Consider the following 24,135-nt stretch of genomic DNA (forward strand, 5'->3'; position numbering starts at 1 on the left):
TGAAATGCTTCTATGCTGCTGGAACAGACAGTGCTACAGAAAGAACCATTTGCACAACCTGTTCATGATTATGGGCCATAAGGACACAAAGATGGCACACACATTTGTGGGCCATCTGAATTCTTATACGGGAAGGGGAGGGGGAAGGGGGAGCAGCATGACGTTAGCTTGACTGTCGTGGGTCATGTTTTTTAATCCAGAGTATTGGACATGTAACACAGCAACAAGAGCTGATCATTTTGTTTAATCACCTTTTGGATCTCTGCCAGATGGTCTCTATTGAGAACGCTACAAACACAGAGACATGAGCTGCATCTAACACGCCACCAGAGCCTTCCCGTAAATGTCTGAGAACTGATTCCAACAAGAATTTAGTCTCAGAGCAGAAAGGGATACATTTAAAAACTCTGTGCATTAACTATACTTTTCCCCATAGAATCCTCACTTGGCATGAATAATTTACCCACTCTTATGCTAATGGGATCATGAAAGTATCCCCCTGTCTTGGTGCAGCTATTCTCAGCTTTCAGTAATTACCCCACCCAGTGAAAATAACATGGCTCCACACTGAACAGCCCACTTGTACCTGACAATCAGAAAGATCATGGCTGACAGTGGAAGGATCTAGAACTGGACAGAGACACCCTCAGAACCCAAGGAGGAACACAACCCCATAGTAGTCCTAGTAGCGGGTGAAGGCGCGTGGATGGTAGGGGAAGAAGGGGAAAAAAGACTCTTCCCTGTCTAGCCTGCCTTTCCTTTGACTTGTCATCCAGCTGTGACTTAACGAAAATAAGGTCCTGTTCTAAGGGTCACAGACATTGGAGCTCAGGTTAGTTTAGAAAGAAAATCAATACGTGATAGCTAAGAAAAAATACTATAGTTATCTATAAAGCACATCTACGTGAAATAGTTACTTTATCAGAACTGAAATACATATACGTGATGGGAAATTCCCTACATGATACTTTCAGAGGAGAAAAAAGGAGTACTGGAGAAAGGAGAGAAAAGGGGGCAAAACAAACACATTTCTACCTCTGTCCACAAAACTCCATGTTAGGTAGTTCACTGTGTAAAAATTATCAGGCTAAAACATCTGGGAAAGAAAGCTATGAAACAGCAGGGAACGTGGCTGGTTTATTGTTTATCTTTTGTTTATGAGGCAGTATTCAAGTTTAATTACTACTCTAAATTAAACTCTAACTGGCATCAGGAGACATCCCTTTACATGACTAAGTTAAAAAAAATCTGGAAATCCCAACTCTGGATTTTTCAAGTAAGTTGATATATATAGGAATGAAATTACTCAAAATTAACAGGAATTATAGAAAGCTTTTAAGCATTTATGGGCAACTGTTACATGTTCCTAGAGCATGTATTTATTAGGAGACTTCAATTTTATTTCTCATGGCTACTACCTAAAATGTCCTAAGAACTTCAGCAGAATATACCTAAATGTTTGCTGGTGATTGAAGGATGGCTTTCATTTTTATTTAATTTTTGAGGGGAGAGAAAGGAAGTGCCATATGAATATTTTATATAGAACAGCTTCTTCTCTGGCCATATCCAACTGTCAATTATAGTTGGAGAGAAAAATTGTTGATAACCATCAGGAGGAAAGAGATGCTATTGTATTTATCATAAGTAAGTGACCAGTTTGGGGTGAACTCAACTCTAGGAAAAATAAAAGTTAAAAGCAACTAGCAAAAGATGATGCCAGATGGCGTCTGTCATATTGTATTTAGGGTTATTTTAAAGAGATTGCTGCCACTATGAAAACATTCCATTGACAGAGTTTTCCTAGACTGAATGAGAAATCCCAGCAGAGAATATTCAGGACCCTCAGTAAATGGGTTTCCCCTTTCCTCACTTAAATATATAACTGGAATATTTAAAGCAGAGAATATGTTATTTCATAACTGCAATATAGTCTAAACTCAAAAGCGTCATGATATCTTACACATGTTTAACTATGAGGGCTTCTATTCATTTCTAAGGGGACCTCTGTAGATTTCAACACCACTGTTGCTAAATAACTGTATAATAACTAAATAAATATCTAGCTGTGGGATTCTAGCCTCATTGCCTAGATGATAGATGGTGACATCAATGGAGGGGTCTGGTGGCAGAGTCAAGGGGAACCCTGCTGGCTTGTACAGCCCAGAGTCTTGAGCGATTAGAGATATAGATGCTAGCATGTTCATGTATTTAGGTTAATCTGGGTCTGGCAACAGTATGGTTAACGTGTGTGTGGTGTGCACTGTGAGCTCAGCAGTTACTGGGCCAACTGTCTCGGTATTTCTGGGAATCCTGCCTATTCACAGTGCAGGGATTGTTCAATTGCTGCAAAATGTACAAAATGAATTTTACAAAAATGAATTGTAAGGAAGGCCCCATTACAACGATTTTACAGCAAAGATGTCAACATCAATTTTTCTTTCATGCATAGCTAATGATTAAAACAGCATATTCCATTTGCCTAAGACAATTTATTTCATATTGGCACATCAAAATATTGAAATACAAAGTTATCTTTACTCTACCCTTTTTATTCACTGCTGCTGAACCCATACCATTGTTCAAACCAGGAAAAATAAAACAAACTTGGCACGAAATACTTAAAACAAAGGCTCATCAATATTCTCCAATTTGTCAACATCTCAATTACAGCACTGGAAAAAATGTAAATTTCCTGTGCTCTAAACACTGAGGGGTCTATTCTCTTGCCAATTCACATGTGTAACTCCCATCAGCGTTAATGGGAGTTACACAAACCCATCAATAATAATAATACTTTGTACATATACTGTGCCTTTTATCTCAGGCTCTCAGAGTGCTCTAGGAACAAGGAGGCTGCTGCTTAGTCTTCACTCTGGAAAAACACACAGTGGAACACAGAGCATCGTCTGAACCAGCAGGTACAGGACTAGAGACACCAAGCCTTGTTATCAAACCCCAGTTTACTGACTGCAAGTCAGGCCCAGAGCTGCACCCTAATTCTATCCTTGAAAAAACAGGTTTCCTGCCTCAGTCTAATGCAGCTAACGAGACAAATGCCCTCCCTTTGGCTGCTTTTTGAAAACAGAAAACCTAGTGAATGAAAAGCTGGGCTTCATATTTACACAGTTGACTGTGTGTGGCTAGAGAGGCAGTCAGACAGCAAATTTTCTGAGTTCATTTCTTCCGATATTAAAAATTTCTGTTTTTTTCCTTTTTTTGGTTTATCATGCAAACACCTACATGAAAAGATAACCTTTCATTTGTGTAACTACAGCTCTTTCAGTGTCAGGTCATGAAACAAAGTGTCTTTAGGTTCCAAAGTAAAGATTTGTTAGAATCATTATTGTAAAAATATTCACAAAAATTATAAAGCAACATAAATGAATGTATTGTTTTATAGCATATGGCTATTAAAATTTAATTTAAAATGTGTATGAAAACATTGTATTTAGTACAATTCATCCCTAGTTCTTCTGTTTATCATAATTTGTTTGGAAATTGAATCGTTTTACAGTTTTCCATATGCCTGTTGTGCTAATAAATTCTGAAGAAGTAAGAAAGTCTCTTGTGAACTGCAAACTTAGATTCCAATGAAACATTATGATATATTTAATATGAAGAACATAAATTTCCCTCGCAGGTTTTCCATTCTACATCAGCCCGAAGATCTAACCTATGATAAGCATATGTGATTTCAGTCAATACCTCTGCTGACTTTGCCCTGAAGCAGATAATTAATCTTTCCCACTGAAAGCTACTCTGAGCATTTTTGTGGAACAAAGTATCAAAATATCTTGAAAACATGTTAAAAAGATTATGGGAGCAAAACATACTTAAGCCTGGCCTTCAAAATTTAGGGTCTGCTGTCAAAAACAAACAAAACAAAAAACCCAGAACACCCCAAGATGCATGTGTTTTAACCACTGACACAGTGAGCCAGGTAGAAGAATTCTCTTTGCATGAACAGTCTCCATTTTATAGAAACAATAACTTTGCCCCACTTTCTCTCAAACTCTAACACAGTTGAGGGGGAGGAAGGGGAGACAGTCTTCCTAGTGCTCACATACATAAGCCACCGTGTCCATTCTTTAATCCCACAGAGATATGATTAAAGGAACAAAATGCTTGGGGGATCAAATCCTTCAGCAAGGGATAAGTGGGTGCGGCTACCCGCAGCAAGGAGGGCTCAGTGTTTTCTTCCTCGCCAGAGGATGTCTTACATGTCTTTCTTTCTTGACCAAAAACCCTTAATAAAACAAAAGTGACTAACTAGAGTGATAAAACTTCATGCTTTGTCTGCTGTGGTAGCTATTCCCTGCTCCAAAGCCTCCATGTTTTGCTTCTCCTGCCTCCTCTTTCTCTGACCCTTCCTGTTATCCCTCTCACCATAACTCAACTAACCCAACAGAACCAGTCAGTTTTAAATTTCAGTTGGGACCTTGGTGACCTGTTAATGAATCTACAGAGAAGAGAAAAACTCACAGTGCTGAGTTATGCCTGGTGTCGCTAGCTGACATGGAGTCAGAAATGCTTGAAGCGTTAACGTAATTGCAAGAATGTGAAAAATGAAGCGCTGGGCTCCTGAGCCAAGTGAAAGGTCAGAGGGAGCCTCACACAGGAGAAGTTTCTGGAAGATAGCCTCATTAGGCCATTAAGTCTGTTTCTCCTTCTCCCCCAACCCCCACCCATCCATGAAATGTTGAGGGTGTTTTGTTTTTATTAATAGATATTTCAGCCTTTGTGTTGCCCTAACTTGGGGCAGTGGGGAGGACTGAATGATAGAAAGCTTTCTGCATTTGACCCGGGGTCACTGGGAACCACAGTTAAACCTCTGTGTTGCAGATCCACAATTGAATCTGCATACACGATACCTTCAAAATGTTTTAGGCTGGAGTTTATTTTACAAACAGTTCAACTGATGTATTGCATATAACTCATAGGTTCTTCTATACCTTGCCATTTGATAGTTCATCATCTATGAGTCACAACTTGTTTAAAAAGACAGACTCTAAACAGGATTCGCTTGCAAGTGAAAGACATCCTAGAAAGGGCACTTTCTAGATCCACTTGGAAACCCAGGAGTCCCAAACCCCTGGCCAGAAACATGGAAGAAGGTGGACACTCACAGGACACCAACGACTCCCTTTGAAATGGCCTGTATAATTACAGCTCAAGCTATAAAGCAGTATTTGACTTGAAAACCTGTCTAGTGCTTAAATATTGTGGCCGTAAACAGAATCACAAAATAGACTTAAGATATCAGACATCATCTAATGTAAAATATTAAAAAGTAAAATCTATACACATTCCTGGACCACATTCAATAATACATCTTCCTTTAAATTATTATTTTATCCATAGAAGAGTCATCTCTACCAATATACAATTGCTGTCTGTTGTAAATGATAAAATTCATTCCAAATTGCAGAAGACTTCCTTGACATCTGCACTTGTTCTTTTTGCCTTCTGAAACTCTGTCATTTTAAATTGGGACAAAAGTCACTATGTCAGCTGTATAAACGCAGGGGCAAACAATATTTGAAGAATTTCAAAGTCTATCTTCCCAAAATAAGAGTCTGTATAAATCTCTCCACCCCACCCTCACCCCCATCCCCAGTCGGTATTTCTGGAGTAAATTAGAACAGATTTTTGTATCTTACATGCTTTAGAGTCATGGCTGCTTTAATTATAAAGAACTCCTATAGTGATTATTACAAGCAAATATCCTATTTATAGTATAATTCCAACTTTTGGATTATAGCAGTTAGGCAGGTCTGTCTTTCTGCTACACACCAAAGTAGTGTAGATAACCACATTTGTAAGAGAATTGGCAGAACCAATCAATTATTATTGTAATGTGGACTTAAAGATTAGATAACTCATTCTGAGTCTTTAAATAAAGTAACAAGAGAAACCCCGCCTCTTTATCAAGCAACTGGTAAACTCCCTACTTCCTTACCTGCCCCTCTCCTGTTTATACAGACTGATACCATGAAATATGGAAGTTATTTTGGTCATGCCGATTTTTGCACAAGGAAAATTCTAAACTTTTTACCTTGCTCACTGCTGTTGTCTCCACTCTGGGAAGCATGGCCCCCACTGGAGGGTCCAGGGGTGCCTGCTGAATGAGTTGAGGTTGCATCATCATGGTCTCGCCAGGATGAAGGGTTCTGATGTCAGGATGCCAAGGAATTTTCCCACAGTTACCATTTGAGCCATAAATGAGGAACCATGAAGACAGACAGGCACAGAGGGAGAAAAAAAAGTGTGTACATATTAGTATTTTCGGAAATAACACAGACATGCTATTCTACGCCATCTTTTTTTGCTGCATCAGTGGATACATTTGTTAAAACTGACATATCTCTTCTAAGTGTGTACATCCTATTATACCCAAATTTACATGAAAGTAAAGTTAATTTCTGAAGTAAGGGAAAACTGCCTTAAAATATCTTTCTCACTTTTTCTATTATAATCAGGACACATTTTCCTGGTACTCTCAGACACAAAATCCATCAGAACATGAGGCTCTGCAAAATCCAATATTCCCTGTAAAGGAGCACAGGATCAACAACGTGTGGTGGACATCTCCTTACACCTTTCAAATGCATTACCCTAAAATAGTCTATCTGAACTCTCCAAATGTTATCAACAGGTAGTTTGTATAAACAACACAAGCAATATTAATTGGGTCATCAGTATCTCAAAACCCACCAAACCCTGTTTAATTTGCGCAACTGGTAATTTTTAAAACGAAACTAACATGGATTGCTTGCCACCTTGCAAGCAAGCTGAGACTTTGGCTTTACGCAACTGAACAGAGGCTTCTTGAAGAACTTGAAGGAGGGCAAGGCAAACCCAGAGGTACCAGCTCGTGCTACTTTGCTAATATATTCGTCTCCTGTTTCCCTCCACTTTCCTGACCATTCCCAATACCACTGCTGTAGCTTGAAGGGAAACAGGAATTCTAATGTACAGGAAGGACTTTATCAGCACCACATGAAGGCAGGCAAGAGATGGAATTTCCTCTGGCAGACAGGGCGAGCAGGAACCACACATGAAACACAGCACTTGGAGCCAAAGCTGTATACTTGTCACCTATGTGCTATGACTGACTAACCCTGTGGACCTACAGGCAAGTATATTCTTTAGAGGATGGGGCAATAGGGTGCAGGACACAATTTTAAAGATATCACAAGCCTCAGAATTGGTAAACAATAACTGAGAACAAGAATAGGCCACCTACAAACCACTTGGTTATGTGAAAGTAATCTTGCCATGATACCAGGACACAGACTTCATTAGGAAAAAAGTCAGTCTGTCATTTTTCTCAATACTAAGACTATAATACCTTCAGATAGTGCTACTGAAATAAAACCAAAGTAAGATAACTGAAGGAAATACTCTTACTTGTAACAACAGCAACAGACATTCCCCCCCTATAGATCTTCTAAAAACAGAATGTAAATTAATACTTGGAATTTGGGGTAGATGATGATATGATCCAGATCTCTGGGATCAACAATATCAATGTCAAATAGTCCTGCCAGCAGTGTCAGCAGGCAAGCTATCAACTCAAAGTCAAGACCTTGAGCAGAAATCATGACTGTAAATACAGTTCAGGTTCAAATCTCCACAACAAAGATGTCATGGAAAAAGAGGATTAAGGAATTAGCTGAGCATGGTAGTACATGCCTATAATCCCAACACTCAGGGCTCAGGCAGGAGGATTGCCATGAGTTTGAGTCCAATCTAGACTACACAGTGAGATCCTGTATCAAAAAAGAAAGAAGGAAAGAAACAGAGGAAGATGGAAGGGAGGAAGGGTGCAAGGGAGAGAGGAAGGAGGGAGGGAAGGAAGGAAACAAGAAAAGATTAATTATTAAATGAAACTGAGTAGAATATATTAGACCAAGCTATCTGTCGCTTTGCAGTCTCTTCGTATCAGACATTTACTGATTGGTGATCACACAAAAAGCTAGAAGAATTTCAGAAGGGGGGTGGAAGAGAAGTAAGCGAGGCATGTGCTTATTCTGCAACACTGTGGACCGCAGGGTACTTTCCCCTCACTAAACTTTCCAGTGTACACAGCCAGTGATGTTAATTTTACGCACTGCAGGCTTTTTATTAAGCTGGCTGCTATAAAAGCTCCTTACCCCTCATGAAAATTACAATAATTAACCACTAACACCTCAACTATGTTTTAAGGCAAATGTCATCCAACACTATTATATAATTGTTCGGATGGAGCCAGGACAGGTCTTTCTGTTAAGCACTGGCATGATGGGAGGGGCTCTTGCACAAGCAATTCCTGAAGCTGAAAAACATTATCAGCCTGGCCTGGGTTGGACTCTAAAGTCAAGCCTTGTTAATTCATAATTTAGTATCTCTCGGTGGCTTTTTGGAGCAGGTGTCTTCTAAAGTCATATTTGTCAACATTACTAAGAGAACAATGACTTCTCCCACCCAAGTTAGGTCTCGGACTTTCAGTGTGCTCACCAGAGTCTCTCAAGTTATCTTATCTGTCATTCCCGATCTCTTCCCTCTTCTCCTCACCTCTCAAAAACATACCCTCTTGAAAAAGCATCACATTTCCTTGGTGTCTCTTGTGTTATGTTCAGTGGAGGGACTGGAGCAAAGTAGAGGGAACCTCATGCTATTCATCTAATCTGCAGAAGGATGGACAGACAGATCCCTCTGGGAGTTCTGGGGCAGAGACTTTCCCCAAGATGTCTATATAAAGATACACAAAGTGATGTGATCATATATAAAGACAAACATGGTTAAACTAAGCAATAGAAACAAAAACTTCTCCTTGGTAATAAAACTAAACACACACACACACACACACACACACACACACACACACAACATAGACAACATAAAGCATTACCCATAAAACTAGGTTTTTCTTAGAGTAAAATATTTGTGTGTATCACAGCTTCCTTGTTTCCCCCTCTTAGATAGTTTCCAAGTTTTCATCCTTCAAGAATAACCACCTGGCCCTCTGCCAAATTATAAGCAGAAGTTGAGTGAATCCTGAACCAGTGTGATATACAAAAGCATGTAAAAACACATGACGTACATAGAAAAATAAAAGGGAATTGATTCGGCGTGCATCAGTGTAGATGAGAACTTGGGTATACACATTCCACAATACATGTCCTGTTCTCCAGCCAAAAATACCATGAAGACACCCCAGGGCAAGGAGGGAACATGTTTCTATTCCCAACGGCTTTAATAATTGGGAGTCAAAGATGGTACTCCCCTTGTTCTCTATATAATTGCATTAAAGAGCAGTGTTACCAGGAGAAAAGCAGTGAATACCGAGTAGTGCACAATAGGAGATGGGAAATAGATACAAGAAGCTCCGTCTCCAGGGGCAGTTTTTTCTATTTGCTGGGCTACAGACTCACAGCTGATAATGCAAGTTGTAATTAATATAAAAGCAAGAGACAATATGGGCAGAGCTTGTAGGAGCGGGGCCACAGGAGAGCACTCGGCTGCTCTCCTTGGCTTCTCATTTGCACAGGGCTTTCCCTAGAAAACACAATCCTGCCAGTGTTTTCTCCCTTGAAAGTTAAAAAAAATTGATTTAGCACTATCATTGAATTTTGCTAAATCTAGAAAAGAGAACTGAGAGGACAGGAGTCTCTGGGTACAAGAAGCAAATCCTCTGTCACTGCTTTTGTTGAGGTTGCAGATAGACTGCAATTTCACTTCAAACCAGAACAGCACTTCTGTGAGGGTCCTGCCTATAAGATAATACTTAAGAAGCCCTGGCCAATTGATAGTATTTCCCGTATCAAAATATTCCCCAGTGTGCACAGTTCATTCATGGGGTCACTGGGGTAAACTGCTCGAGAGTTTCTAAATAAAACTGTAAAAGTAAAACGTCTTCGACTTGAAGGAGGAAACAGGAACCACCACTGCATTTAAGATTTGACAAAAATAACCTGAGCTCATTCTTTTAGACTCCATATGAAAAGTTGTTCCCTGAATGTGGGACAGCGGAGAAGACAGAAGGATAGAACCAACTTTTGGGGCCACCTCTACCAGGTCATGTGGCTGGGAATAAAGGCTTCACCGACATCCTTTTGGACTCACATCCTTTATCTCTTTAAAATTATGAAGTCACACAACGTAATTCCCAAGGTCATGCCCACTTACGTCTATTTTGAAAAGTACTTCAAAAATAGCCCACTGTTTTTTTTTCCTAGAACCCATATAACTAAATAACATAAAGCCAAGAATTATATAGGAAGCATGAAAACACAGTAAAGCAATTTAAGACATGCATTCATAGCTACACTGTAACAGAACACAGTCAAAGACATGTTCATTAGCTGAAGAGGTACACACTCATCTCACTTGGCACATTTAAACAACAAAAGGAAGGTATATTTTTGTCAATACTTCCAGTTGATATGAAGTTACTCATGTCCTACAGCTTTATGGTCTTTTAAGTTCTAATTAAAAGTGTAGACAAAACTTTTTGAAAAGATGCAAGCATTCTTATCCTGGGGTATTCAGATCCACAAGTTTAAAATGTTTATAGTATGGTTGGGATAAATGTTGGAATTTCAACTTTTCAATTGTGACGTTGACAAAGAACTCAGAACACCAGTGTGCTTTTAGAAGCCAGAGGCTTTAAAAATGTAAATAAAGCTGGAGATTTTACTCAACATTTGCACCATTGAATCAGTCTTTGGGAATTAATGCATAGGCACATCTCACACAAGGGCAACGCCCTTGCAAATGATTGTTGCATTGAGTGGTGGACACTCAAGGAAGACAGAAACGCATTTGTTACTGCAATAAGTGCTGAATACTTTCTATGATTTTGAAGTGTGCTGGGATAGCCCACAGACCAGTTAGTACTTAAACAGCCAAGACACTGATGCAAAATAAGACCTAGTCTTCTCATAGCATTGCGAATGTCTGTGTGACTGCCAAGTGTACCTAGGTTCCCTTTCACCACAGTTACACTGAAGACATACTCCAACTGCACAACCTAAATAACTTAAATGATGTAAATATCCTTTGAGAAATAAACAGGAATGCTTCCAACAAGCAGAAACTTCAACAGCAACAAATAACAGAAAGCCTTGTCCTCCACCAAGATCCTTAAGAAGGGACACTAGGTTCCAAAGTAAAACTTTCCAAAATTGGGTCCCAGAGGCTTTGAATAAAGTGCAACCTAGTACCTAATATCACACGTCAGTATGAGCAACTAACAGACAAAAGAAATCACTCACGTTATTAATGTTAATATCAAATCTCATTATTCTTCCTTCATCTTCAAAAGACCAAGTACTCAAACTCAAGCCTCTCCTCACTGCTGTCATCACGTCTAGTTTTTTAAGTAATAATATAATTAAATACCAGTACTTGACCATTTTATGTCAAGAGCAAGATTCTGGTAATTCTCTCCTCTGACCTAACTCATATAGAAAAAAAAACTCTATCAACATAAATATACTTGACATATCCAGAAATGCAAAACAATAGCAGCATATGTTCATTTAAACTTCAGCACAGAAATGAAAGTAAAATGTCATTTACTTATGATGTTATCAGAGCCAGCCAATTTTAAGATACCTGCCAATTCATATTAATTCACATAACTATATTTTCTTACTTCTTTCAAAGAAAATAAAATAGAGCTGTTTGGCACTGTAAACAGGAGTGTCATAGCTATATAACCATATGTATTACAAACAGGTGTAGCTAGGAGAATATATTTCAAACAAGTATACTTTGGTCATGTAAACCTGATGTAAAGATATATAATATATTTATGCATAAATATTATGATGATAAAACTTGTCTGCACTATATCTAAAGTTGATCTCAAATTATATAAAATAGGAAATTTGGGTATTACCTATTTTTTATTACTTCAACAGTCTAGGAAAAACATAATTATTTTATGACAGTTTCCAAGTTGAAACTTAAAAAGAAAACGCTTTCTTGGCATGTTTGTTTTAAACATGATAAATTTGAATGTCTGGGAAACTTAACATTAGCTGCAGCTGGAAAACACAGTTGAGTTTCCTTTGATTATCATCTATTTTTCCCTCAACAGTATCCTGAAGATACTATCATAGCCATTTGCCACCTGCAACAATTATCCTTATGCTATAGTAAAAGTAAGAGATAATATTAAAAAAATAAGCATCCCTAATGAATTGACTTAACATAGTATAACAGCCAAAGTTGCACATTTTATTTTGTCTTTGGTTCCAAATTTCCCCTTATCATTAGGCACATCATGTTTGTTAATAATAAATGAGCAACTCCAGCATCCTCACTGAATGTGAAGAGTGGAACGCAAGGCCATTATGGGTCTTCTTTTAATGCAACTATGTCATATCAGAATACTTATGTGGCATTATAAAGTATGAAATTAGCACAATACCCAGCAATAGTACATTAAAGTCATTGCTAAAAGTCCGCTGAGAATACTGACTTTGAAGATATTTATTCAGTTTGCAACCTTCAATCATTTAGATTTTCAAGTATTTTAATAAGAAAATGGAAAATTATATTGGAACCTAATATCCTGCCCTTGATAGTTCTTTCATTGCTTTTCAGTGAACAGACCTACAAAGTTAGTCTTTCATTTTTTTCTTTCATTCTTCTCCTTGCCTGCTCCCTCTACACACACACATGCACACACACACACACACGCATGCACATGCATGCACATGTACACACACATGCATGCACGCACAATGTAGCTTGATACCACTTAATAAGGATAGAGGTGTATGTGTTTTTGGGGTGTCAAACAGCTGTCACAAACTGTCACCTCCACAAGAGAAACCTTGGCACACAATAAATGAAACTACACTTCTTTTTTAGCTGTCATTATTCATAGCCAATAAGTTGAACTGCTCACGGCATTTCATGTGCAAATAAAACCACGAAGTAGCTCAGTAGATCAGAATAGTGGGCCAACAGATAAAACAGAGAAAACAACACGCTGTCTGGGTCCTTCTGAAGTGGCTGATCATCACCCTGCACCAGCGTGCAGCAAATGAGATCCAGCCTGGGGCAAGGCATTAAATATGCATATCAAAGCAAATGAAAAAAATCAACCTGATGACTCAAATTGGACACATTTATATGCTGAAAATGTCCCCCTTACATCACTTTCAGGTAGGGGTTCTGTGGTCTTTTCCCTCTCTTGTGACTGAGGGGTGGAAGGATGACAGGTTTGTAGGAACGGGTGAAAAGCCTTAGAATGATGCCCTTTGTCGGTTAGAAGGGGGTGGCCTAGGAACAAATGCAGTCAATATGCCCATGGTACCTAAACCGCTGCATAGCCTTCAAGGTTTTCTCTCTAGTCCCGCATGAAACACAAGCGTGTGGCAGACCTCTCCATTTCCCTCTCAGTGTGCTGGTGGAACAAATTATTGCTTCATTTCAAAACAAATAGCAGGGGGCTAAAGCAAAAATGCTGTAGTTCAGATCTCTAGGAAATAAAAGGCTTTAAATTATGACGCCCAATGAGGTGGCAAGCCCTCATGGATTCAAAATAAATCAGTTGTCATATTTACTTGATTGGGGGCTTGAAAGGGTAGCAACGAATGCTACAGTTGACTCTTTTATCCAAAGATGATGATTGTTAAATTATTCAAGCACTATTCTCTTAGGTACCACCTCCTTCTTGAGTCTGTATTTAAATATTACGATAGCTTCACAAACTGGCATTGTGTATCAGTCAATACTCCAAACTACCTAGCTTATCTTATTTCTTCTATGTAAGCATCAGCATTCCCTAACTCCATGCATCCACCAGAAAAACCACTGTCAAGAAACGGTTGCAGAAAACCAAATAGTCACGGCCCCACAAAATGAGACGAGAAAAAAAAGCTTTTGACGTAGAAGGAACTAGGGACCTCTCATGCTCCAAACCGTGAGATACGTCCCTCTCTGTCTCTACCCCCATAATACAAATGCATACAAACTCAGAAACAGAAAGCGATGAAAATAAGTGAGGAACAAAAATAAATAAATATGTATGAAGTGAACACTCCTCTTGGACCACAAGAACACACACTGTAGAGACACAGGGAAGCAAAGAAACTTCCAATAACTGCTATATCTTTTTGATTTCACTTAACACATGCAAGGTACAAAACCCCAGACCAATTCCACCATCACCTTAGAAACAGGCAAAGGTAAGGACAAGTGCAGGGGCTTTCAGCAGCACAGCATTTACTCTGTATCAGAGCTGGACACCCTACGCTATGGTTTCCTTTCATTAGTCTAAACTTTCAAGCTGCTGTCCCCCGTAGTGCGAAGGTTAATCTTTAAAATCAATGGCTGCTTCTTTTCGAAACTTTTGGTAGAGGGAGGTAAGAACTCACAGAAAAGCCATTATTCCTCAGGTAGTTCAACTCATTCCTCTTCATACTCAGGAATTTGGGAGTGGGGAGTACAAACTGCCTTCACATCTCAATGCCTGTTTAACTTCTATGGAGTGTTAAATGAATATTTCAGCCATGAAGTTATCCGGACTATAGCCTGTATTATCTAGGCTGTGAGTTCAAATGAATGTATAGACACTCTGCCCCCCCCACCTCCCTGCTCAAGTTCCCCAAAATACACTGCTACTCACACCTACTATTTAACCTCAGCACCCAGCCTCCCCTACCATCCCTGCCAGCTGCAATCCCTCTCTTTGCTTCTTATTCAGATTTTGAGTATCACTGCATATGCTTTTTCTTCCCCCCATCAGATTCACTCGATCAGTTCCAAAATAGGATTAAAAACAGAGAGAATAGAAATCTCCTTTCCTGGCTTGACATCCATGGGCAACTTGTACACTCTCCATCCTCAGTCCCCAACTGTTAAAGTGCTAAAGCACAACCACTAACCTATGGTTCCTCAATCTTAATTCCCTTCAGCCTTCTGTAATACAGTATTAAAAATGGGTTCATCAAGGTTGCTGTCTTTTATTAGAGAGATGCTTCAGGCACTTGGCAATAAGTCCGTATTCTGACAATAAGTTTCTATGAGCAAAAAGTCCTGAGAATTGGAATGTGTTCATTCACTTCTCTTATTGTTAATGCAGTGCAAAATTGCCAGGCATTCTCAGGATTGTCTTCTCTGGGAGAGAAATAGGCCCCCAATTTTCCCAGTCCTCTTCTTGTTACCACCCCCAGCCCATTCGCGAGTCCCTTGGCTTGTCTTCTCTTTTGGTATCTCTGATGCCTTGATTACACACAGAAAGAAACCAGAAAAGACAGAGACCATCATATCAAAAAGAGAATTTGCTGACACCCAAGTCATCAGGTCTGGGAACTTTACCCACTCAAAGCACAAATCATTCTATCAACTCCTTGGTTCTTTGACTCTCAACATAAATAAGGACAGGGTCCAATAAAGAGGAAATGAAAATAAAGGCTGTGACACTGGTAGGAGACAGGGAGGGCAAACTCCAATAGCCACCATTAAAAAACAAAACAAAGCAAGCGAACTCCATACCACAAGGTTTTAGAAAAATGCTTTGCCCAGTGGCCTTCAGAGACATTCACCGGCTCTGCACACTTACGTGATCGGCAAGATTTGTGGAGGATCCTGAAAGTTCTTCATGATCGGACTTGGAGCTCCCATCTCTCTCGTCAATCACGAGGTCAATGGGCATTTTCCCCTTCAAACAGCTAATGTACCGGTGGCAGAAGTTATCACACAGTTCGTGGACCTAGGAGGAGGGTCATGGCGGAGGCTCAGCCCATGTTGTCTTTATATGTTTCATTTTTCAAGAGGAAGAATATCAGGTTGCAGGGTTACATTTGTAAAGAGCAACAATGTGATGTCTTCCAAAATAACTCTAATTAAGGGGTGTAAGAGCTAACAGCAAGGAAACAATAGAGCAATTGTGGCAATAGATATTATTCTCCAGAGACTCTCCAGAGCAACAAGTTACAATAAAGAAAAGAAACTGGACTGGAAGTAACTGGGTTCAGACTGGAAGAGTAGAGAAAAAATATGATTTGATAGTACCTTGGAAACATTTAAACTCTAGAACTGGGGACATTTGGGACTTCATAAGCAAGGTGTTGCATATGCTTCCTGGGGAAATTATTGATGTATGTATCAATGCAAAGGCATCCCCAAAAGGACTATTCCCTCTACTTGCAACCAGTGGGAACCCTGGGCCTAGGGTAAGCTGAGCTAATAGAGACACAAGTAGACATTGTGTGAAACAACACAAATGGCTTTTGCTATACTTCAAATAATCCTGAATGCCTGGGGGTGGGGGACTTTAAAAGGCAGGGCTGCCCTGATTCCCATATCCTCTGAGCCCCTGGGTTGAAAAGTCTATAAAGGAGGGAAATAGGAACGTGATCAACATCTCCAGATAAGTAACCCTTCTTCCTGGAGGCTTGTAACATCCCCAGTCATCTGGTTGAAAGAATATGGGGGTCATCAAAAGGGGGGCTGTTGCTTCTTGCTTACCTTTTCTAACTCCAGAAGATGAAACCTTAGTACTTGTATTGCTTGTATCATCTGAAAGGGAAATTTAAGAGGATGGAGTTAGGGTTCTGGGACTTGCAAGCCTGTGTGTGTGTGTGTGTGTGTGTGTGTGTGTGTGTGTGTGTAAAGGGGGGTGTGCTGAGGGAATTGGGCAGAGGAGGAAGAAACCAGCAGGTGACTGGGCAAAACCCACACATCAAGAAATAGGAAAACCAAATGATTACTGATCATCTCTGCCTCATTGGTCACAGGGGTGGGAACCAGTATAAAGAGTGGCCTTAGTCTAATTTTTCCCCTAGCCCTCACAGTGTGCTGTTGGTAAGGATTGCTTTTCTCCCACCGGTCTTGTTTTACTGTCTCCTCCTACCCTCCACCTCAGGTCAAACTGGAGGAGGGAGAGAGAAGAAAACATGAAAATATAAGAGAAGAAAAGAGAAGGGGAGAAGAGAGGGGGAGACGAGAGGAGAAGAGAAGAGGGAAAGAGCGAGAAAAAAGAAAAAGAAGAGAGGAAGGGCATTTCTTCGGATAGAAAGGCTTTTAAGAACAGCAAACTCGAGCAAGAGCCTCCTCTCAGAAGAAGGAAATACTCCAGATGAATGGGGAGGCAGGGCCTTTGAAAGAGGATTTAAGTACTTTTAATATTGAAATCCTGCAAATTAGCAAAAGAATCGCACCTAAAAGTGGCCTGCGCAGGGGAAGCCCCTCACCCCTTACCCATTCCTAGCCCGCCCTCGGCCGCCCTTGCAGTTACTTCCTTCAAGGCAGTAGCCTGGGACTCGGCCGCCTTCCCGGCCGGCAAAGGAAATCGCTCCCTTCTCGCCTCTTACTCCCGAGACCGAGACCTGGGAAGCATCCCCAACTCGCCGGCTCGGCGCCGTGGCGCCCGCTGCTGCCTCGGTGGGCTTCTCCTCCCCTGAGATCCACACTGCCCCTGGCTCATCCCTACCCCTCCAGGAGCTCTAAATGGGTCCCCTCCCTTGTGCTTCCCTAGCAGGGCTCTGCAGCAACTGCTTGGCGCTCCAGTAGCAGAAGAGTGTAACTCTGAGCTTAGGTTGGGGCCGAGACTGGGGACAAGCAAGAAACAGAGCCTTACCAAATTATCCAGCTCTGGATTTGAGGAAAAAAGAGGCTTTTCAGCGCGAACCTATAGGAAGCAGGGAAAGTCAGCATGAATCTCCAGCCCATTTAAAAAGAAAAAACCCTGTCGGCAACTGATCTGGATTGAGGGAGCGGGTCCTCTGGAAAGGCAGGGCCAGGAGAAAGGACAGGGGCTTTGGTAAAATCTAAGAAACAGATTGGTGTCTTACGTGTGTGGGGTCAGTAGAGAAACTGAAGGGCCTGACTCTGTGGGGAGAGCCATGTCCTACTCCAGTTGTGGCGGAGAAGGCAAGGCAGCTCGCGGATTCTCTGAACCCGCTTCTGCAGCCTAGCCAGGGGCTAGGTCTCCCCACCTCCCGCACCTCCATGCTTGTGTAGACCTCTCTCCAGGCTCCTTGCTTCCTTTGCTCCCAGGCATTCCCAGGTCCCTCCCAGCCCCTCTCCCCAATTCTTGTTCAAGTAGCTGCAGGCGGGGAAAAGGCCAAGCCCCAGATTAGGAGCAGGTCAACTTTAATTCGAGGGTCGAGCCCCTGTATTCCTGGCTGGGGGGAAAAACAAACACCCATATTTATCTCCGTTTCCAATTCGCCTCCAGGCTAAGGGATGGGGAGGAGGCGCAGAGTGCCGACTGGGCCAGAGGAACAGATCGGGTGTCCTGTCTTTTCCTCCTCTTTCAAGTCAAGCTCCGAGGAAAGGGGAGGGAGGGTGAAGGGCTGCTGGGGGGTGGGGGTGAGCGGGTCAAGAAGGTTGGACCTGCTTGGCGAAGACCGCGATGTCCTCGTTGAAGGAGTCGGAGGAACAGACGTCTCCGCCGGCCACTCCGGGTTCCCGGGGAGTGCAGGTCGCCAGCTCGCACTTCTCAAAGACCAGTGCTAACAGAGGAAACAAGGGGTGCCTAACGGGCAGCGCCACGCAGAGACACACGCACGAAGACGGGGTGCAGAGGGGAAGGAGCAAGAACTGTAATCAACAAGTTTGGAGGGTTTGCATTCTTTCTTTAATACAACAAGCACGCAACACACTACACCCTCAATCGGCCGAGCCTGGGCCACAAACAGAAAGGAAACAGCCTAGACTTTTCCCTTGGTTCATAGGTCTTTTCAGATCAGCCCTGAGAAGTCCCAGCCACTTTAGTCCACCAAGTAAATATTTTCTCAGGGTGTAATGAAATAACCAAAATCTCAGGCAATTTAAACCTCGAAGTTGTTCCTGATCCTACTATTCACTCCAGAGGTGCCTACCACCCAACTCTGACCTCCAGGACAGGGAACACTATTTGAATTTTTTTTCTCTCTCTCCGCAATCTTAATTGATCTAACGGGCATTTCAGACGAGGTTGAGGGCTTCACCTACATACACACCGGAGTGACATTTCCCAATTTTAAGAAAGTGTTCTAATCTCTTCACCCTTTGCTTTACAAACTTGCCCGCTCTGCTTGCAGTAAAGCTCCGGTGGTAGGGCCAAAATAGTAAGAATGTTCAACTCGAAAGAGCTGACTTCTAAAGACCACATTTCTCCCAGCGTTGCAGCGCACCAGAATAAATAAACCGCATTTCAAAACTTGGAAGTGTGCATGCCGGGCGCGTAAGCCCTTTGTGTTCCTTCGGGAGGCTTAGCTACACCTCGGGATGCTTGAGGCCTCAGGCTTTAGGCTCAGTTGCTGTTTATACACTGTCCCCTCCCCTCGGCATCCCGCCGCCTTCCCCACCTACCCTCAGCCGGAAGAGCCCGAGTAGTACAAGCTTGGACCCTGCTTGCCCACCCCTGTCCAAGCTTTCCGAATATAAAATAATTTCCAGCCATTTCCCCGACTCCCCCCTAAGAACGGTTGTATGCAAGCGGCAGTCTCTTCCACCCGGCTGCACTTCAAGGTCTGCCCCTTTATTTACAGAGAATTAAGAAGTGGGTGATTAGGACTTCCTGGCCGACAGAAGCTGCCCTGATTCCAGCTCAAGCTGCGCTTAGTGACTCCCAGGCCCTCAGTAGGAAGCAGAAAGGGGAGGGGAGGGGAGAAAAAGAAAGCAAGGAAGAGAGAGAAAGAGAAAAGAGGAAAGAAAAGGGAAACTGGAAGTTTCTCCTCGGCTGCAGAAAACTTTACTCTTAGTCAAGGCCTCTGTAAGGCAGCCCAAGACAACCAGCCGTGCGTCTTTTGGCCAGGAATCTTGTCCTTGGGGAGAAGGCCGGGCCAACAATATTTGAGGACTTAGTCCTCAAACGGGACTGTGGGGTCTGGAGAGGCCGAACCAAAGGAGTAGAGAAGGTTCTGTTTTTCTGGTCTGTGACTCAGGGGCCGAGGAGCCGGCTCCCTCCTGTGTGTTTCCCTACTGCAAGCAATCCTCCCATGCAGAATGAAGTCCCCACTTATCCGCCCTATCCACCCCACCACCACCAGAGACAAACACACGCACTCACGCACACTCACACACAGTAAGCTGGGTCCGGGGGTCGGTTTACCCGTAGATCGCGTCCTTGTCTCTTTTCAAGGCGTCGTTGACAGCAGATCCCATGCTGGCTGGCATGACATTAGGGTGCGGGGCGTGCGCGCCGTAGTGCTGCGTGGCGTGGAGCGGCGGCCCGTGGTTTAGGTGGTGAACCGGGGGAATCGGCCGCGGCGCATGAGGGTCTCCGTACATGGAAGCAGGAACCCCTACTCCGTCCATCCCGCCGTAATGGGGCAGCTCATCGTACTGTCAGAGCCCGGCAAGTGGGCGGGGGGGGGTGGCAGAGAGGGCGAGAGAGAACCCAGGAGGGCAGAGGCAGGAAAGCAAAGAAACCCGGAGCAAAGAAGGGAGAGAACAGAGGAGAGGGAATGGGGTAGAGAAGAGAGGGGAGAGGGAGTCGGACGAAGGGGAGGGAGGGAGGGAGCGAGCGAGCGAGCGAGCGAGAGAGAGAGAGAGAGAGAGAGAGAGAGAGAGAGAGAGAGAGAGAGAGAGAGAGAGAGAGAGAGAGAGAGAGAGAGAGAGAGAGAGAAACAAAAATAAAAACAAAGTCAGAAAGAAGAAAAGTGCCGGACACAAGTTGAACACACTACAAACCAAACCAGCAGAAACAACAGAGTCGAAAGTTTGTAGATGTCTGTAAATTTTAAAATGAAAAAGTCTCCGCCGAGAACAGCATTCAGGGGGCGCCGAGGGCACAGGGAGGCCCCGCTCCCACCAGAGGCTTCAGAACCCCAACGAGCCAACCAAGGGAGAAGTGGAGTTAGCTAGAGGAGGAAGCCCCGGATCCCACCCCTAACCCCCCTTCGCCTCCTCCAGGAGATCCAATAAATCAAAGGGCGAAATGAAACAAAATAAAGAGAAGAAAAACGCTAATAATCAGGCCGAGAACGCCTAGGACCAGGGAAGACTGGGACCGGTGCCTCCCCGGGGGTTGGGGGCAGAGGGTGGGGAGGAATAACGTGAAAGTTACCAGAAACATTATTTAGCAGCGGATTCCCTGCGTCCTTGTCAATTTCAGAGACAAAACAAGCAGCCCAGGCTAGTCTAGGCAGCACGGCCCCAGTGGCGGCCCCGGCGGCGGCGGCTCCTACGCAGCCCGCGCCCGCCCGGAGCCGCACGAGCAGCGGCGAAAGAGGCGCAGCAGCGGCGGCAGGAAAACCCGGGGAATCGCGCTGCCGGGATAAAAGCTGGAGCGAGGCGAAAGCGTGTAGCAATTGCACACACGTACACACACATACACACACGTACACGCACACACACACACACCACTCACACGCACTCGCCGCCCGCCCGCTCGCACAGCGTTGAGACACGCGCGCCCAGACACGCACACACGCACGCACACACACTCTCACACACGCAGAGGCACGGGGGGGAAAGAAGCCGATGAATAATTTTGCTACTATTTTTTAAAATATTGGCCGCCATCATCAAGCAAGAGCAGCAGCCAGCTTGAAGGGAGAGGAGGCATGGGGCAGGGCCCTGTAGGAGAGGATTTATATCTAGGTAAGTGTTGGAGATTTAAACCTACCCTTTGCGCCATCAGTCTGCGCTCCAATAAACTCCTGGATGTGTCGTATATTTAATATCCCAGTCCGGATAAGAAAGTGAGCTAAGCTGAAGAGTCTTTTTTTTTTTTCCAAACCAAGGAGACTTCTCCCAATTTTCCAATGTTTTTTTAGGGGGTTGGGGGAAGCCCAGTCAAGAAAACGAAGATTTTTTTCAATGATATTTCTTCTTTTTCTTTTTTCCTCTTCTTCCTCCTCCTCCTGATCTTCCTCCACCTCCTCCTCCTCCTCCTCCACCTCCTCCTCCCCCTCCCCTCCTCCTCTTCGGTCCTCCTTTATCCCCTTTTCTCTTCTCTTCCTCTCAGTTGAAAAAAAAAGAAAGAAAAGAAAAAGAAGAAAAAAATTGTCAAACCCCCGAACTGAAGGTTACGAGCGGCCAGTCAGCAGCCCACATGTAACCGAACTGTCGAGTTTCATGGCTTTTTGCCACTCCAGCTGTCAATCAAAGCCCGGAATGTCAAGGTAGTGAATGAATGATGGTTGATGATGATGAAGAGGAGCAATCTTTCAGACTCGTTTTTTTTTCTTCCAGTAAAACTCCGCGAGGGGTTTCTTTTTCTTGAATTTTTTCCTTCCCCCTCCCCCCGTCTTTTAGCTTTGCCCCCAAAATAGCTCTGATATGATCCTCTCTCTTTAAAGTATTGTTCAAAGAAAGAAAGGAGAAAAATCAAGAAAAAATGAATAGTTTGCAAAAATTGGACTTCCTCCCCCCTTTCTGGTAGGTATTTGTCTCTCCCTCTCTCTCTCTCTCTCTCTCTCTCTCTCTCTCTCTCTCTCTCTCTCTCTCTCGCTCGCTCGCTCGCTCGCTCTCACTCGCGCTCCCTCTCTCGCGCTCTCTTTCTCTCTCTCTCTCTTTCTCTCTCGCTCTCTCTGGGAGATGAGTGAGTGTCAGTAGGTGTTGGCAGGTTGGCTGCAGCCCGGCTTATAGTAGAGCCTCAGTTTGGCGGCGCGGGTCGGCGGCGGGAGAACGAAATGACGGAACCCGGAAGTCGTGGTGGCCATAGCCCGTCGTACGGCGGAGACACATCCCGGGAGTGGGGAGCTGGAGCGAGGAGGAGCGCGCAGCGCGGAGCCTCTGATATGCAGCGACTGCGGTCGGACGGCCCGGGGGGGGGGGGGGAGCTGGGGGAGGGGAGGCTGGAGCCGAGAGGACCGGAGCAAATCAGCAAGCCTGCTTCTCCAGGGGGACGACTCGGGAGGGGGAGGAAGAGGGGAGGGAGGGGGATAAGGGAGGGGGAAAGGGAGGGAGGATGGGAGGGAGGGAGGGAGAGAGAGAGAGAGAGAGAGAGAGAGAGAGAGAGAGAGAGAGAGAGAGAGAGAGAGAGAGAGAGAGAGAGAGAGAGAGAGAGAGAGAGAGAAGAGAGAGAGAGAGAACACGCGTGATTGGGGAAGGGGGAGGAAGAGAGAGATGTGGAAGGGAACAGGGAGAGCACAGACAGGAAAACTGCAGAAAGCCACAGGGAAAGTACGGTACAGCCTCAGATATTTTTATTTTAAACTTACTTCTAGTTTATTTCCCCACCACTCCTCTTGGCTCCTGCCTATCTGGGTCGCGTTGGGGATGTTTGGCATGGCGCTCTCGCTTTTGTTCGTTTTAATTCCTCGGCCCCCTTCCTCTGCCCGCGGATTATTAGATCCCGAAGTCTCCTGCTAACAACCTAGAGCAGCAAGCCCAGCCGACTGTACCACCGCCAGTCTAGGTTGTTGTTGTTGCTGTTGTTAAGTAGCACTTTCTTCCTTGTGCAGATGCAGAACCCTTGTTGTCAATATTCATTTTTTTCTAGTACAAGATGGGAGCAGCTTAACTGCAAGCATAGTCCCCCGGCGAGCTGCAAACAGTGGACCACCTCGGAGAGTCTAGGGGTCCTGGAAAGAGGAAGTGAGACGAGAGTTAGTGGGGTCTGAGTTAGCGGGGAGGGAGTTGTTTGGTGTTTGTTGTTTACCGATATAGCCAAGCGTGTGGTGTGTGTGTGTGTGTGTGTGTGTGTGTGTGTGTGTGTGTGTGCAGTGTGTGTGCAGGCGCAAACGCGCGCGACCTGTGTGCGCCTACAAAGTGAATCTTGGATCTGGGAAGCACTGGAGGAGAGAGATTAAAAAGCAACTGCAAGAGAAGATACTTGTGAGGAGTGGCTGTCGCTCGCTGCCCAGCTTTGTTGTGGTTGCCCTGGGCTCAGCGGCCGCTCGGCTGTAACGAGGGCTAAAGGCCGAGTTAATTACACCGGGCTGATTTCTCTGGGTGGAGACGATGGGATTGGTTCCTAACGAACTTTTCCCAAAAGGAGAAGGAGGCGAATGGGGTTAGAAAGGTAAATACCCGACAAGGTTTTGGTAGAAACTTGTTCTGGCCGGGGTCCCGTTCAATCCCTGGCCAGAGTTCCAGCTGGCTTTACCTCTGCGCCGCTGCTTCCCGGAGGCTGCGCGTCAATCAGGCTGAGCGGAGAGTTGGGGGCGGAGCTTTGGTCACCCGGCGCGCGTAGCTGGGCTCACCCTGCCGCCACCCGGCAGCTGGCTGAGCGACCCAGCCAGGCACTGGGAG

At 43.9% G+C, this 24,135-nt stretch overlaps 1 protein-coding gene and 1 long non-coding RNA gene across 14 annotated transcripts in view; one reads left to right on the plus strand and one right to left on the minus strand.

The window, feature by feature from the left end:
• The window catches only part of Meis2 (Meis homeobox 2), a 200,061-nt gene extending 175,941 nt beyond the window's left edge, over nucleotides 1-24,120 (minus strand). For 4 of the 13 annotated variants that reach the window (XM_013121111.3, XM_013121105.3, XM_013121131.3 and 1 more), the window contains exons 1-8: nucleotides 23,914-24,024; nucleotides 23,103-23,465; nucleotides 20,045-20,277; nucleotides 18,343-18,484; nucleotides 17,585-17,635; nucleotides 16,474-16,524; nucleotides 15,566-15,715; nucleotides 6,056-6,170 (exon numbers count right to left, since the gene is read on the minus strand). In XM_013121111.3, the coding sequence (XP_012976565.1) occupies nucleotides 6,056-6,170; nucleotides 15,566-15,715; nucleotides 16,474-16,524; nucleotides 17,585-17,635; nucleotides 18,343-18,484; nucleotides 20,045-20,277; nucleotides 23,103-23,171 (811 nt within the window). In that variant the 5' untranslated portion in view covers nucleotides 23,172-23,465; nucleotides 23,914-24,024. Of the gene's footprint in view, nucleotides 1-6,055; nucleotides 6,171-15,565; nucleotides 15,716-16,473; nucleotides 16,525-17,584; nucleotides 17,636-18,342; nucleotides 18,485-20,044; nucleotides 20,278-21,001; nucleotides 21,147-21,562; nucleotides 21,807-23,102; nucleotides 23,466-23,913 lie in introns of those variants that run through there. The other 9 variants (XM_005064756.4, XM_005064755.4, XM_005064759.4 and 6 more) reach the window with 3 other exon arrangements.
• LOC106022021 lies at nucleotides 21,376-22,703 on the plus strand. The gene is made up of 3 exons (XR_005877324.1): nucleotides 21,376-21,537; nucleotides 21,905-22,317; nucleotides 22,495-22,703. It is a non-coding gene; the product is annotated as an uncharacterized LOC106022021 (long non-coding RNA).
• Nucleotides 24,121-24,135: the final 15 nt, after the last annotated feature.

Source organism: Mesocricetus auratus, unplaced genomic scaffold (assembly GCF_017639785.1).
Source record: "Mesocricetus auratus isolate SY011 unplaced genomic scaffold, BCM_Maur_2.0 Super-Scaffold_100004, whole genome shotgun sequence".
NCBI classification, from domain to species: domain Eukaryota; kingdom Metazoa; phylum Chordata; class Mammalia; order Rodentia; family Cricetidae; genus Mesocricetus; species Mesocricetus auratus.